Below are 15,479 nucleotides of genomic sequence, written 5' to 3' on the forward strand. Positions count from 1 at the left end.
AGCCCAGGGAATGATTCCTAGGGTCAGAAGATCTTTTCAGATTTGAACTTGTGTGTCAAAATAATGGAGCTATGAAAGAGAGAGAGATATTTAGCACAAGGTATCTTGTTTAGGATCTTACTGATGTGGCAAATCAAGAAATTAACGGATGAAAGGTATGGCTAAGCAATTAATAGTAGTATAAGAAAAATATTCCATTAATTCACATTGATGACATAGATCAGCAGTTTTCAAACGTTTTGCTTTCAAAAGAATTTCTTTCTGCATTAGCTTGTTCAGCACAGCACCCCAGCTGTGTTGCAGAGGATTCTGGGTCTTGTTCTGTGGTGTATACTCAGCTCTTGTGAGGCCCTGTTTGGCCCACTTGAACACACCAAACAGTCCTTAAAAATCGAAGAACTGGGCAATTAATAGTGGTGGGCAACATGGATTTTCAAAGAAGCTTACTTGCCATTGTTGATGAACCCTTGATGCAGTTTCTGGTGGAACCTCTGACCTGGATCCACAGAAGGAAATGTTAAACAAGGAGCAGGTATACCGGTAATTAGAGAGTAGCCAAAATATCACTGAGGTACTTCTTCGGCTTGAATTTGGCAGAGGCACAGTACAAAATGCCCCCTTAAAGTCCTCCCCAAAATTATTTTGCTTTTGTTTATTCTGTCATTGTTCATAGCTACAAAAATTGCCTCTTTCTCACAGCCTCAATGCACTGAGCAGGAAAGTAAGGGAGCTTTTCCCAATTGCCCAAGCAATTGTGCTCACTAACCTCTGGTTTTTTTGTTTTTGAAAATACATATAACAAACAATCCTCACCTCTAACAAACATTCTTTGCACATACTGTACAATGTAAATAATAGACGATAAGCAGGTTTGTGTAATAGCTTAGAGTTGATTACATCGGTTAGGTGTCTTCTACACTCCACCTTAATAGATTGTCCCAGAGTGAGTGGTGGGTACCTGGTATTTAAGGGGACAATGTCCTTTCCAGTGTGCTGAATAAACCTGTGCAATGTCATGTCAAAATCGCTTTCAGTCTTTTGTGTCCCTGATTGCTCTAAGACTCTTTGTTAGTTTCCCCTTAAGGGCTATATTCCATAGACTATCACAGGCATAGGCAAACTCAGCCCTCCAGATGTTTTGGGACTACAATTCCCATAATCCCTGACCACTGGTCCTGTTAGCTAGGGATGATGAGAGTTGTAGTCCAAAACATCTGGAGGGCCGCGTTTGCTTATGCTTGGGCCTATCCCATCATGCCTCTACAATTAAGTTAGTAGCCATTTTCCAATATTGTGTTAGTATATTTCTTAGCTGCAGACTTGCAAAAAGTATTGTTTTTATCCTACTTCTCTGTTATAAAAACACACAAAGCTGCTTACAGAGATTAACATAGTGAAAGAATAAACAATAAAAACTAAAAATGCACAATACCAATGATAAGACCAAAGCATTTAAGAACAGCAGATTATAAGTAAAGAAGATTGACTTCTTCCTTTTCTCTTCCCACCTACCCTAGTTGGACCAACAAATAAATGACGAAAGGAGAGCTCAATTCTGCAGTCCATGGAAAGAGCTGTGAAGCTGGAATTGATGTTTCAGCTGAGCTCTGATGCCTCATATATAAATATAACTGAACCTTACAAAACAATGCATAATCAAGTGTTCAATATGTTTCTGGAAAGATATGAGACACGTTAGGAATAATAAGGAACCTTTACAAAACAGCAAGCCAAACCTCTGTGATATAACCAGTCATAAGATCTGAGTCATTAAACAAGAAATTAACCAGTTTATTAATATATTCACATATTTACACAATATTACAAATTAAAGTACTGCCCCAGCTCCCTGAGTGAGAGCAAGCTCAGGCAGAGAGGCAAAAAGAAAATGCATTACAGAAAGAAGGGGGGGAACCAATGGCTCTGGCATATTAAATCTTTGGTATTTGAAATATAATACAATGCAGCATTTAATTTATTCAACACAGGGCATTACAAACAACAACACAACAAGCACAGTCCTGTCCAGAGTTCTGTAGGTGCACACACAGAGCTTCAGAATGACCCAGCTCCTACATTCGCTATCCTGGAAAGAGAAGAGAAAGCAGTGCAAAAGGTTTCATGTTGGATTGCAAAGTCACAATCCAGAGACTCTGTTCAACCCTTAAGAGATATGCAGCAGTAAAAGAAGATGGAGCCTTGGTCCACCCTTACCCTTTCTTCCCCAATGCTGTGAAACAAAGAGAAGTCCCTCCTTGTTCTAATGGGCAGGTGGAGAGAGTGATTTATGGAACCAATGGATGAGCAAGGTGTTTATCTGCGGTTGAAAACTGACCACTTCAGTTGCACATACGAAGCTGCTTCTCCTCTCTTGCTTAAGTTAATGCAGAAGCTCTTTCACATGTGGAAATCCCCTGCCCCTAAAGAACTGCTGGGCCGAGGTGCATGAATAGGAGGGAAGTATTTAGATATCACATGACTTCACTGAGTTCCATTAAGCCCCTGAGTTGCAAAAATTAGCAAACAGCAACTTTAGGTTACCTAAACTATTAATCAAAATCTTTTCTTGAAAAGATACATTTCTTAATCTTTACCTTAAGCTGATTCTCCCTCTACAAGACAGATAAACACTGATGACACTGCACAATACGTTTCACAGACCTAGAGACAAAACCATATCCCATTAAAAGTCAGCAATAGCTTTTGGTAAAGCAATTTTGCCCATTTAGAGATAAAGTCCACTAGACAAAACTAGTTAGTACAGAAAAAAAAGCACCAGGGGAGCATTCCTAATCTAACATTTAAGATCAGGTCATTTTATAAAATACATTTCTGCAATCTTTTACAAATGCTGCAGCTGGTTCCACCAAAATAATGTATTCAATAAAATCAAAGTTGACATCATTTTGAACTTCTGTATGCTACAGGTATACACAGAGATATCCTCTTTGCTTGATGACAAGCTCCTTAATGGGGGCAGATTGGAGAGGCCTTGCAAATTCTGGATCAATTGGCAACTAGAGGCAAGTGAGCGTTAGGAATGGCAAGGGGGAGAGAGGGACAGAATGGGCTGTGTGACCAAGCTGGGATGGTCTCTAGGCACAATACACAACCTTGTGAGATGAAACAAAGATCTCCAAGGCTTCTGCTAATTTTATGGGTATTGACACTCAGGCAAAACATCAACCAGTGTTTTTTGGTTTTCACTTCTGTTTGCAGCTTCTCACAAGTAGGGAACCCATGGTGGAAGTATGCTCTGACCTTCAGGAGCAGTTTCTTAGTGAAAGAGGTGCAGGTATAGGAAATTTTGGTCCTCAATCAGTTCAGGAAGCACTAGATCCTTTGGATCCCACCCTATGTATTTGCCAGACAATTTGCTTGAATATTTTCTCGTTAAGTGTTGTGTGTGGTATCATTCTCTACTGTTCTAACTCTTGGGATCTGGGCCTTAGGAATTACTTGCTCTCCTATACAGTTCTGCACTTCTGCTCTCTGCCTGACAAAACTGAGGGATGGAACATGAAGGTGAGAACCCTCAGAGATCTGATTGTTAGTGTCCTAGAAATTGCAAGGAGCTTATTAACTTGTCCCAAATATTGCAGTTTACTTTTATAGTGAAAAAAATATGAGTCCACCCCAATAATGAAAGCCAGTGAATGAGGAAATTACCATTTGTCTCAGAAATAAAGCACAGTTCATCTTGGGGAGGGGTGTGGGAGAGAAGGAGGAAATATCTCTCACAAATTGCTTTCTGTAATAATATCACCTTCTTTAAGTACACAGCACAACTTTTTATATTATTACTGGTCCCACTGAGACAAGTAAAGCAACTGGAGAGAGAGGGATCTTGCATATTAGCAGAGCTTTCAGTAATGGCCAAGGTAGAATATCAAACCATGCCCAAAGATTTATCTATAAAACCATAACATCTCCTAGGTACATGGAATTTTGCAAAATATATGGGCGTATGCATTTTAAAATCACTGTTCTGTATGGGATATTTTGTGCTATGAATCTGTAACCTTAAATACTATGGAATCCCTTTTTCTAACACAACTGTATGGTAACCCACCAAACACTTCCTGAAGTTTGCTGTTTCATAAAACTTTTTTTTAAAAAAAGGAAAAAGGAAAAGACACAGACAAGCCAGTTAAAATGACCCATCGAATAAAAGAGTGAACTCCTTTGTATTTTTCCTCCCCAGAATTACACGCAGAGCTGTGTTGAATTTAGCTTAGTCCCCATAAAGTGTGTTTAGAGGCTGCATCCTTGATGGCTATGCAGTCATTGGCAAGGTTAATTGCTGCTGCTGGATATTTCAAGACAAATAATATTGACCACTTGACTATTGGAATGCTAAAACTCCCCCCCCCCCCCGCTCCTCCTCCTGGAAGCTATGATAGGCAACAATAAAGCAAGCCTTCATCTCCTAATGCCATCAGAGATGTTAGCTAACAGGAAAAGAAAAAAGAAACGAAGGTTAGTAAATAGATACCCATACTTAGTATTCAATGTGTACAGCAGGATGGAATGAAAAGAAGCATTTTTTTAAAAAGTCTGTTTTGAAGTGATTTTTCAGGAAGGTGAAGTTAGAGTTTTGAACTGGTCCCCAGTGGTGATGGGCAGGCAGTTTGCTTCTTTGCACAGATCTGAGTGAGATATTAATCTGTCAACACAAACTTCTTCAGTAATCCCAGTGTTAAGACTGGAGGGTTTTAACAGACAGGAGCGCTGCATTTCAAATACTTAACAAGACGAATAATGCTTTGCAGATGGCTGAAATTCACAGTCCCTGAAGTTTATGATCGAGAGTACCAGCTAGGACTCCAAATCATTCATCCTCTTCTACGTACGTTGAGGGAAACCAACCCACCTAAAGGGAACATCAGGAAAGAAAAGGCACAACATATTAAATTGATATTCCTTTGGCACATGATAATTTTCTTTAGAACCCACCTGTTCAAATTAGGTATGATTCACAACAGTGAGAAAGGGGATGAAAAGGGTGCGACAAACTAATTTTTGTGGCGAAGCATTCAACGTCTCTCTGGATAAAGATATCAAGTTAATGACCCAAAGCGTGCAAAAAATAAAAATATGATCAGAAATAGGGCTGACTGCCAACATTAGATTTAGCAATTCAGGAACTTTTGGCATTCAGCTGAGACAGGAATACAATCACGCCAAGCACAGACTCACTACTCAGCAAATGAGGCAGCAGACCTGCTTGTACCACTTCAAGCAGCAAGTGGGCACTCATATGACTGTGTGTGTGTGTGTGTATGTACACCCTCTACACAGAAAACTGAGGGTTAATTACACTCACTGCATAGTCAATAAGGACAGTGAATGTACTCAAGACATTGAACACTACTCAAGCAAACAAAACAGTGGCTGAAGCATCTGTCTTGCTCCTAAGACAAGCACGGGACTGGAGGCATCTTCTATTAACTGCATTGGCTGTGCACTGTCTTTGAGAAGTGTTTCACATGCTCACATACAGTTTCCCATGCTTTCATCATGCCTAGAATTGATTTCCACAATGTGCTTTATGGGGGGACTGTCCTGAAAGACAACTCAAATGCCTAAGCTGGAATTGCAATCAGCAACACTTGATATTGGTTTGCTTCCAGACTAAATTTAAAGTGCCAGTGCTTACTTTTATGCCATTTGTGGCCTGGGGCTCACACATCTTTTGAGACAGCCTCTTCCTGGACAAGTCCTGCTGCAGCTGAGTTCTGCAGTTTGGAACCACTTCCAGGTGCCTTTACCTCTGGCTCAGGAATGAACTCACAAGTGAGGTAGAGCTGCTCCTGGTCTCCCATAGAAATGTTTTGAAAGCTATATTGCTGCTGCTTATGCCATTTTAATTTGCCGATTGTTGAGCACTATTCATTTTAAGTATTTTATTTTCTAGTTTGGTTAAAGACCCTAACAGTGCAACCTTGGGCATCTCCGCTTAGAGTAAGCCCTGCTGAATACAAAGGGACTCAAGGAATAGCATACAGTGGTACCTCAGGTTACATACGCTTCAGGTTACAGACTCCGCTAACCCAGAAATAGTGCTTCAGGTTAAGAACTTTGCTTCAGGATGACAACAGAAATCGGGCTTCGGTGGCGTGGCAGCAGCAGGAGGCCCCATTAGCTAAGGTGGTGCTTCAGGTTAAGAACAGTTTCAGGTTAAGTACGGATCTCTGGAACGAATTAAGTACTTAACCTGAGGTACCACTGTATTTCAGCTCAAACCTCAGGAAGTTAGGATAAAAAATAGTTGAAATAAACAGAACAAAATTAAAGAAGCATTTGCTAACATTCTTCAAAGCATGGAATATACAAAAAGTATGCTGTCAAAAACATAAACCTACCCTTCCATTTACTTCACCTCTCCACCAGCCATTGGCACTAATCTTGGTGTAAATCTTGACCACATCTCCTTTGACCAGGGACAGTTCCCGCATGTCTCGTGCACAGAAGTCATAGCGAGCAATAGCTATACCGAGAACCTTGGGACTCAGCACTGCTTGGGAACACAGGAAGGCAATATAATTAGAAATTCACTAACTGCGTAGCTGTTGAATTATTTCAGCATGACATACAATTGTAGTACAAGTGCAAGCAAATGTATTTTTAAACACAGAAATGCAGGCTGATCATATGAAAAAGTGCAAAAGAAACCCATTCAGTGTGATGTTTCCTTGACTAGACTTTTCTGTTTGTTTGTTTGTTTGTTTGTTTTTTTGTTTGTTTTTTTGTTTGAAACAAAGCCAAAACAGAAACCCAGAAAAAGTAAGGGAAATCATCCTAAATATACATTGACTGGGAACCAAATGGGTCATAGGTATTATTCTACACACACCCTGAGGCTTTTGCATGTGAAATGTTGGGAGACCCTCCCAAGTAACATGAAGGGTTGCAAAAAGAAAGAGAAAAAAATCAGCACCTTTGCACAGACACAGACATACACAAATTGCTCATATGTGGGGCTCATTGGATGTTGGTCATTCTGTTGAAATAAACGGAACATATTTCTCAGGACCTCTGCTTAGGTTCAGGATGGTATAAGTAATTAGACAATCCCAACCTATTTTTTTAAAAAAAAATCACCTCACTTAGCAGTACAGCAGTATAACCTCAGAGAAAAAGCCTTAGAATTTTAAAAAAGTTTCCGCTATGAATTTGTGTTGCTGTTTCTATCTTGAGTCATTCCGCCCATTCCTCGTCCTGCGATTCTAAGCCTAATTATTCTAGGCACACTTTCCTGATAATAAGACCCCATGGAACTTATTTCTGAGTAAATATGCATGAGAATGCGCTGTAAGAAACAAAGGGCATGGGCCAGTCAAATTTGTTTTATCTTTTTGTAAACTGCTTTTAAGCTTTTTAAAACAAAAAACAATCAAGTGCTGTCATGTATTATCTTGCTGAGATTCCTGCATTGCAAGGATAATCCTCGGGATCCCTTCCAATTCTATAATTCTATTATTCTATGTATAAATTTAAATAAATAATAAATGGCTTTTAAATCCCCCTCTTTCCCTCCTCCTCCCCCCCCCATACACAAATACACACACTGCACCTATGTGGAGTATTATCACAAATGAGCACCTCCTTCCCACACAGGCTGGTGTGTATATATCAGTGGGGCATTAATGATCACAAGCAATCAGCCAGAATCTTAAAAAGGACAAAAATCACACATCATCTAGGTAGCATGTTATCTAGTCTAGCGGCAGCCATTCGACCAGGCAAGGCAGAAGGAGAGAAGGAGATGCAGGGCCCTACCGTTTGGTCAGCTGAGACACTGGCAAGTTCTGCCTCCTCCTCTTTTTGAACTGTTTCCATTCCAGCTGTTCCCTACAATAACTATTTACCGGTAACTAAAGGTAAAGGTAAAGGGACCCCTGACCATTAGGTCCAGTCGTGGCCGACTCTGGGGTTGCAGCACTCATCTCGCTTTATTGGCTGAGGGAGCTTCCGGGTCATGTGGCCAGCATGCCTAAGCCACTTCTGGCGAACCAAAGCAGCACACGGAAACGCCGTTTACCTTCCCGCTGGAGCGGTACCTATTTATCTACTTGCACTTGGCGTGCTTTCAAACTGCTAGGTTGGCAGGAGCAGGGACCGAGCAACGGGAGCTCACCCTGTCGCGAACCGCCGACCTTCTGATCGGCAAGTCCTAGGCTCTGTGGTTTAACCCACAGCGCCACCCCCGTCCCTTACAGCTGTTCCTTATAAAAACTATTTACCGGTAACTAACTGATTCAATTTGCTTTCCTCCCTGCATCCCTCCCCAAACTTTTCTTCCTTTTGTATAACTTCTCTTAGATTGCAAGCCTGAGCACAAGGACTGCCTTACTACTTGTACAGAATCATTGTAGAGTTGGAAGGGGCCACAATGGTCACCTAGTCCAACCTCCTGCAATGCAGGAACATTTTTTGCCCACCATGGAGCTCAGAACCACAACCCCAATATTAAGTGTCTCATGCTCTAGCGACTGAGATGGAAGTGGAGGGGATATTACTTCACTCTGGAAACCCTGTTTTTGTTGTTCTTGAAGGGCAGGGTAAGATGCTTGAGATAAGTAATTAGATGACAAAACTGAACATTGTTGTGCTCATATTCAGGAATGAAGCCATGCAGAAGATTTAAAAACAAACAAACAAAAACATGCAAGGGACCAGGAATTGGAGTGAATAGTGCTATCATGTCAATAAGAATTATTTGCAGCATTATGAAGAGTTTGGATTTTATATCCTGCTCTGTCACTACCCTAAGGAGTCTCAAAGCAGCTAACAATCTCCTTTTCCTTTCCTCCCCCACAACAAACACTCTGTGAGGTGAATGAGGCTGAGAGACTTCAGAGAAGTGTGACTAGCCCAAGGTCACCCAGCAGCTGCATGTGGAGGAGCAGGGAAGCGAACCCGGTTCACCAGATTACGAGTCCACTGCTCTTAACCACTACACCACACTGGCTCTCAAGTGCTAGCAACCTAAGCCTGGAAATAGCAGGGGGGAATACATTATAAAACATGCACAACCAAATCAGTCCAGTTAAAAATTATCAGAAAATCAAAAAGTTTTAAGCAGCTAATATATATATATATTCTGATTTTTTTAAAAAAAAAATCCTTCCTTAACAGAAAGAAATCAGTGGGTAGAGCTAAGAGGAAGGGCATGCCATAATCTGCATTTCCTTACTTTAAAAATATCATTGGTACAATGTCCAAGCAGATCAAGAAATGATGGGGTGTGGACCAAAGTAATGGCTGCTGATCCTAAGGTGGAGAAAGAGAGACAGAGAGAGGCAAAGCCACTCCCTTCAAGCTAGTCTTAGAAGTCAAGCAAAGTGACTTCATGATCATTCCAACTAGAGCAGTGAAGACAGAAAGAAATTTATCAAATCACTGCAAAAAAATGATTCTTGGGTGCAAAGGCACAATCATTATCACAGCAAATTGAGGAGGGGTGGTGGTGGTTACATTTATTGAACCCAAATTATTTCATCATAGGGGGGCAAAGCACTTCCACCACCCAGCCGCCACCCCAACAAAACAAAAAGGCAATTGCAGACAGAAGAACTGGCTTTCCCCAATTTAAAACCACAAGAGTTATATATAAAATGGCATCCAAAGGAGAAAAATATATAGACAGCTATGATGAAGATCACCATTTGCGTTCCAAAATTGCTGCACATGCTTTTGTGTCATAGTTTATTGTGGACTCATATGGTACCAAAAGGCAATATTTTACACACTGCGGCAGTTTTCCCATAACAGTAATAGATACTGTACTTTAGGGAAAAATAATAACTGTACACACTTCAGTGACCAAAATTGAAATGCCTGATATAAAATTGCAGCCTGAAAATAAATTATGCCCTATTTTTGTCACTATAGTACCTAATGCACAATCCCTTTAAGCAGCCAGTATTATAAATATAAGACCACATCAATACTTTGGGAAGAAAAGGAAGAGGGAGGGAATAAGAGAATCTGCCATTTGATTGCCGCTTACATTTCCAATATGTAAACATTGTCCACTACTATCCAGAAACCAACACTTTTGCCAAAGTTGTCAAATGCTGTAATTTTTCCCTTACATCACTTAAGGAGATGTCAACTATGACAGGAGGAAAGCAGCAACCATGAGGACAGGAACTCCAAGAACGCACAGAGGCTAAATAAGGAGGACTTTAAGTAAGGGGTTGCTCACATTAAGCAAGATTTTGTGACAGATGTTCCACTAAGCCAGGATTTCATTTGAAATTCTGCTTCCAGGAATGTTTTAAGAAGCCTACAAACAGGTCATGAAGACACCAGTCCTTCCTTGTTACTTGTATCCCCTTGGAGGTACACCAGGTCTACAAACAGAGGCTCCATTTAGCCATTGTGGTTGTCAGTAACCTCTAGAAAAAAATGTCTAATCTTCTTTTAGTCACTGTGTCTACAACAGTTAGCCAACCAGAAGCCCCAAGAAGATTTGCAAAGCAGAGGAGCTAACAGAGTTGCTGACTGCCATGCATCCTACTTGCCACTTGGCAGATTTGCCTCAAGTTTGTGGAAGTTTCTTTCCCACCCATCCTTTTGCTACTAAGACTACATTTGTCAGCCTCCATCTCCTGGCCCATCAAACCATCTCATCAGGGATGGGGTACCTATGGACTTCCAGATGTTGTTGGATTCCCAACTCCCATCAGCCCCAGACAGTATGTCTAATAGTCAAGGTCTACAGCAGTTGTTGTCCAACAACATCTGGAGGTCCAAAGGTTCTGTTTCCAGGCTATATTTGAATCAATTCCTCATATTTTTAACCTACCAGATTGGCAGTCCTAGGTATGGATAGTTATATCCTGTATTTCTAATAAAATATGCACGCTCTGACTATGGAAGGTCTCTTTTAGCTATCATGTGATGATTTTTACTCTATGTAGGACCTTTTTTTACTGATATCGCACACAACACACAAACACATTTTAGGACTGGGTGAGCTGTAAATATAAATAGATATATAACAGCAGAGGTCACATCCGTAAAGCTCTCTCTGCTCTTAAAAGAAAAAAGAAACTTGGCCCTTTGTGGCATCTTAAAAAATTCTAAATGCTTCTTGACGTACAATAAAAGTTTGAAAGAGAATAAGAAACACAATACAAATGCATAGAAAATAAAAACAGATGGATAGTGTGCATGCAAAACTCTAATGAAGGTTGTTGTTTTTTTAGACTGAAGTATTCTACCAAAGAATGCTGTTGCATTAAGCTCTGACTTAGGGATGGGACGAATATTTTGATTCACAAAAGCATTGTTTTCAGATTTTGAGACTATGTCCAGATAGAATATGGTAATTTGAGATGTTCAACAGCTATTTATAGTATCATCATGATCATACATCTTGGGCTTAGTTCAGCCACAGCTGTGTAGAACTGCAAATTCTGAATGCATATTATTATTCCAGGATCAGCCTTGATGGCCTTTCAACATTCTCAAAAATGTATGGCAATCACCTATTTGAGAGCAGTACCTGCATAGCTGAGAAAACACTGGCTAACCAAACTTAGTATGTGTTCATTTGTGTGTGAGATCACATGGCAATCCCACTGAATGGTGTCCCATTCACTTGTTTGGCCAGGTTAAATATTCTCCCAGCCGTGGAGTAGCTGTTCAGAAATAAGTCACTTTCAAAAGGCTTTGAGACCATCTTTATAAACCATAATTTGGTGTTTAGTCAAATTATATTCAAATGGGGGGGGCAGTGGGAGAATCCGTCCCTTCCCTAGCTTGCACTGCACACAGAAACAGAAATATTTTATTTGCAAAACAGAAGCAAATTGAGAAGAAATATAAAAGCAGTAAAGCAGTACCTGACCAGAAAGGAGTGGAGGAAGGGGGAACAAAGCTGTAGTCTGGAGGAGTTACAAAAGAAAACCCACAGAACAAAGAAGGGGCTTAGAGAAAGAAAGGAAAAAGAGAGAGACAAGCAAAATGACATTGAAATATTGATAAAATAATATTGGTAATATAATACTGCTGATAAAATTGGTTAAATGATATTGAAATATTAGCAACCCACACCATACATTTAAAACACTCCTCTGTTTTTAACTACAGGATCCTGGGAACTGTAGTTTGTTAAGGGTGCTGGCCTCACAGACCTACGCAATCCCAAGCACCTGCAATGAACTGCAGTTCCCTGCATTCTTCATACCTCATAAAATGGTATAAGAGTGTTTCAAAGGTATGGTGTGGCTGTCTCTGTTAACAAGAAACATGGATTTCCCTGAAGAAACTTGGTGTTTTTTTCAGACTCCCCAGAGGCTGTGGATTTGCTCTAACTCCTCCACTTGTATAGCTCCATTCCTCACCACTTCTTCCCCCACCTCAAAATTAGTATCAATGCACAGTGTGCAGAATAAACCCATTAGTCAATGCCTTCCACCCTGGAAGAGCGGGCATTTCGAAAGCCAGTGTGGCATTGTTAGTGCTTAGAGTGTCAAGACTATGGTGAGGAAGACCAGGCACTCTCTCTTAGTCTAACCTATCTCCCAGGATTGTTAATTTGGGGCATGGGAGAAGCAAGGAAAGGAAAACACGTGTGTCACTTTGAGTTGGGGGGAGGCCTGTTAATTAAATAAACAAAGCAAGTGGCTTCTAGAATAAACAAGCAAAATAATATGAATTCAAACTTCCCAGTTTTGTGACTGATTTTCTCTCAAAAAGGTATGCACGCAGAAGTTGGTTGCATTGTTGTTTCAACAACACTCCTGTTCATGACAGGGCAGCAAAATGCATGCACAATGGTTACTTTTTACGCACTACTTGCTAGGCGCTAAAAGCTTCCTAACGCAGATGTACCACTTTGTATTGTGGGCAGCACCATGCAGAGCATAAATAAGCCACCTTACTGCTGCCATTTCCTGAATCAAAGACGACACCAGTGCCTTTAACAGTTGCATAGCGGGAGATGTTTAATATGTGCAACTTCTCCTATCACATGTGGTACGCAGACCCTCCCAAGTGTCCCTATTTTCCAGGAACCGTCCTGGATTTACAGAAGCCTATCCCGGTTTCTGATGTGGTCCAGGAATGTCCAGCTTTTCCTTAGGATGTCCCTATTTTCATCAGAAAAATGTTGGCAGGTATGTACAGTGGTGCCTCGCAAGACGAAATTAATCCGTTCCGCGATTCTCTTCGTCTAGCGGTTTTTTCGTCTTGCGAAGCAAGCCCATTGACAGCTTAGCGGATTAGCGCTATTAGCGGTCTAGCGGCTTTTAGCGATCAGCTGAGAAGCGGCTTATCAGCGGATCAGCTGTTAAGCGGCTTAGCAGCTTAGGAACAGGGCGAAAAAAGCGGAAAAAACCCCGCGGGAACTCGCAAGATTTTTTCGTCTTGCGAAGCAACCCCATAGAGAAATTCGTTTAGCGAAGCGCCTCCAAAACGGAAAACCCTTTCGTCTAGCGGGTTTTCCGTCTTGCGAGGCGTTCGTCTTGCGGGGCACCACTGTAGTTAGGCGACTCCCAAGCCATGGAGTACAACCTTTAGAAGACATCTGAAGGCAGCCCTGTATAGGGAAGATTTAAAAATGCTTTATTATGTTTTTATATTATGTTGGAAGCCGCCTTGAGTAGCTGGAGCAACCTAGTCAGATGGGTGGGGTATAAATAATAAAATTCTTCTTCTTATGGAATAAGAATAATAATTTTCATTGGAGAAGTGTTGGAGGGTATGCAATAGGAGAGTTCTTTAGGGAAAGAACTTATGTTCTTTTCTTTCTCTCCTTGGAGGCTACATCTGTCCCCCTTCCCTTGCACATAGTACTAGCTCATATGGGAAGTGGCTGCGACTTACTTGACCCCTTCACTTTCCTGACATTCCAGTGCAGCAGAAAGCAGAAGAGTCTTGGTACTCCACCATAAGGTAAAAAGGTAAATAAGGTAAAGGACCCATGGATGGTTAAGTCCAGTCAAAGGCAGCTATGGGGTTGCAGCGCTCATCTTTCTTTCAGGCCGAGGGAGACGGCGTTTGTCCACAGACAGCTTTCCGGGTCATGTGGCCAGCATGACTAAAACACTTCTGGCACCATGGGACATCGTGACGGAAGCCAGAGCACATGGAAACACCGTTTACCTTCCCGCCGCAGCGATTCCTATTTATCTACTTGCACTGGTATGCTTTCGAACTGTTAGGCTGGCAGAAGCTACGACAGAGCAACGGGAGCTCACCCCATCGTGCGGCTTTGAACCGCCTACCTTCCGATCGGCAAGCCCAAGAGGCTCAGTGGTTTAGACCACAGCGCCACCTTCACCATAGCCCAAATCAACAAATAATGTGGCACAGAATACCTGACTCCAACCTTGCCCTAGAAACCACATAGGATCAAAAATGCACAAGCAATCATCATAGGCTGCAGTAAAGCTCACTCTGCTATTTCCTGAATCCCACAAGGTCATTGCAAAAGAACCACATAAGTATGGCCTCAACCACATTTTGAAGAGAAATAAGAAACCAAGAAAGAGCTGACAATTTTCCAATCTAGTTCAATATTACTTCCTTTTTTTTTTCCCAACCACTGAGCAATGCTGCAGGATTAGCAGGTTGAAAAGGAAGGCTGGTAAGGTATGCTTCTCTTTCGCATTCTATGGAGGAAAACTGTTCCTGGGTTGGGACTGAGCCTCTTAGCAAAACCCTTGGCCGACTCCCCTCTAATAGCCTGATGTGAAGGGAGCATGTTAGATCACTATTTTCTCTTTTTAAACATTTTATATGGAGATATAAGATGAGACAATGCTAGCCTGAGACTTTAAGAAGATGAAGGTTCAAATTCCTAATCAGCTATGGATTTCCAGTCCCACTCTGGACAAGTCACTGATTCCTTTTCCAAAAAGGAAGGTCAAGAAAATAGTTTTTACATATAGGCTCTGGGAGGGCACGTGGAGTCTTTCCTTGGTGAAACTAAGGAATGGGACATTCTTTTTATTTTTTATTTTTTGCAACACAGCCGAGAAATCCTTAGAAACATCTTCCCCTGAAAACCTGCTGCTTTTCAGATGTTCTGGAGTACAACTTTCATCAGTCAGAGTCAGCATGACCAATGACGACGACTTCCATGTAGTCCAAAATAACTAGAGCGCACCAGGTTGAGGAAGGCTGGGTTAGGAGAATCCAGCCTTTAATTACTTCACTGGTGATTTATCAGCCACTTTACCCTTAGAACTCAGTGTGGCTTCTTAAATGTGCTTTTGGATCATGTTTTCAAATTGTATCAGAAATGTTTGCAAGCATTTGTAAGGCAAATCAACAGGACTTCTGTAAAGGAAAAAGGCAAGATTCTTCTGGATATTAAGAGACTTGGATGAACTGCATGAATATGGGTAAATCAAATATGAACTGGTTGGACTTTTGGAAATTGTGTGTGTGTGTGTTTTTAAAATGGCATAGTGCAAAAGTCATCAATGTTGCACCCATGGGTGGAAGCCTTCCCTGGC

At 41.2% G+C, this 15,479-nt stretch overlaps 1 protein-coding gene and 1 long non-coding RNA gene across 5 annotated transcripts in view; one reads left to right on the forward strand and one right to left on the reverse strand.

Moving 5' to 3' along the window:
• Nucleotides 1–1,767: 1,767 nt before the first annotated feature.
• Nucleotides 1,768–15,479, reverse strand: part of VAV3 (vav guanine nucleotide exchange factor 3) — a 216,209-nt gene continuing 202,497 nt past the window's right edge. For 2 of the 4 annotated variants that reach the window (XM_081865819.1, XM_081865816.1), the window contains exons 26-28: nucleotides 11,859–11,942; nucleotides 6,366–6,517; nucleotides 1,768–4,873 (exon numbers count right to left, since the gene is read on the reverse strand). In XM_081865819.1, coding sequence (XP_081721945.1) covers nucleotides 4,832–4,873; nucleotides 6,366–6,517; nucleotides 11,859–11,942 — 278 coding nt within the window. In that variant the 3' untranslated portion in view covers nucleotides 1,768–4,831. Of the gene's footprint in view, nucleotides 4,874–6,365; nucleotides 6,521–11,858; nucleotides 11,943–15,479 lie in introns of all 4 variants that reach the window. The other 2 variants (XM_081865817.1, XM_081865818.1) reach the window with 2 other exon arrangements.
• LOC309344077 lies at nucleotides 12,296–14,553 on the forward strand. The gene is made up of 2 exons (XR_014157608.1): nucleotides 12,296–13,145; nucleotides 13,505–14,553. It is a non-coding gene; the product is annotated as an uncharacterized lncRNA (long non-coding RNA).

The sequence above is a fragment of the Podarcis erhardii genome (assembly GCF_964252035.2).
Source record: "Podarcis erhardii genome assembly, chromosome: 6".
Classification (NCBI taxonomy): domain Eukaryota; kingdom Metazoa; phylum Chordata; class Lepidosauria; order Squamata; family Lacertidae; genus Podarcis; species Podarcis erhardii.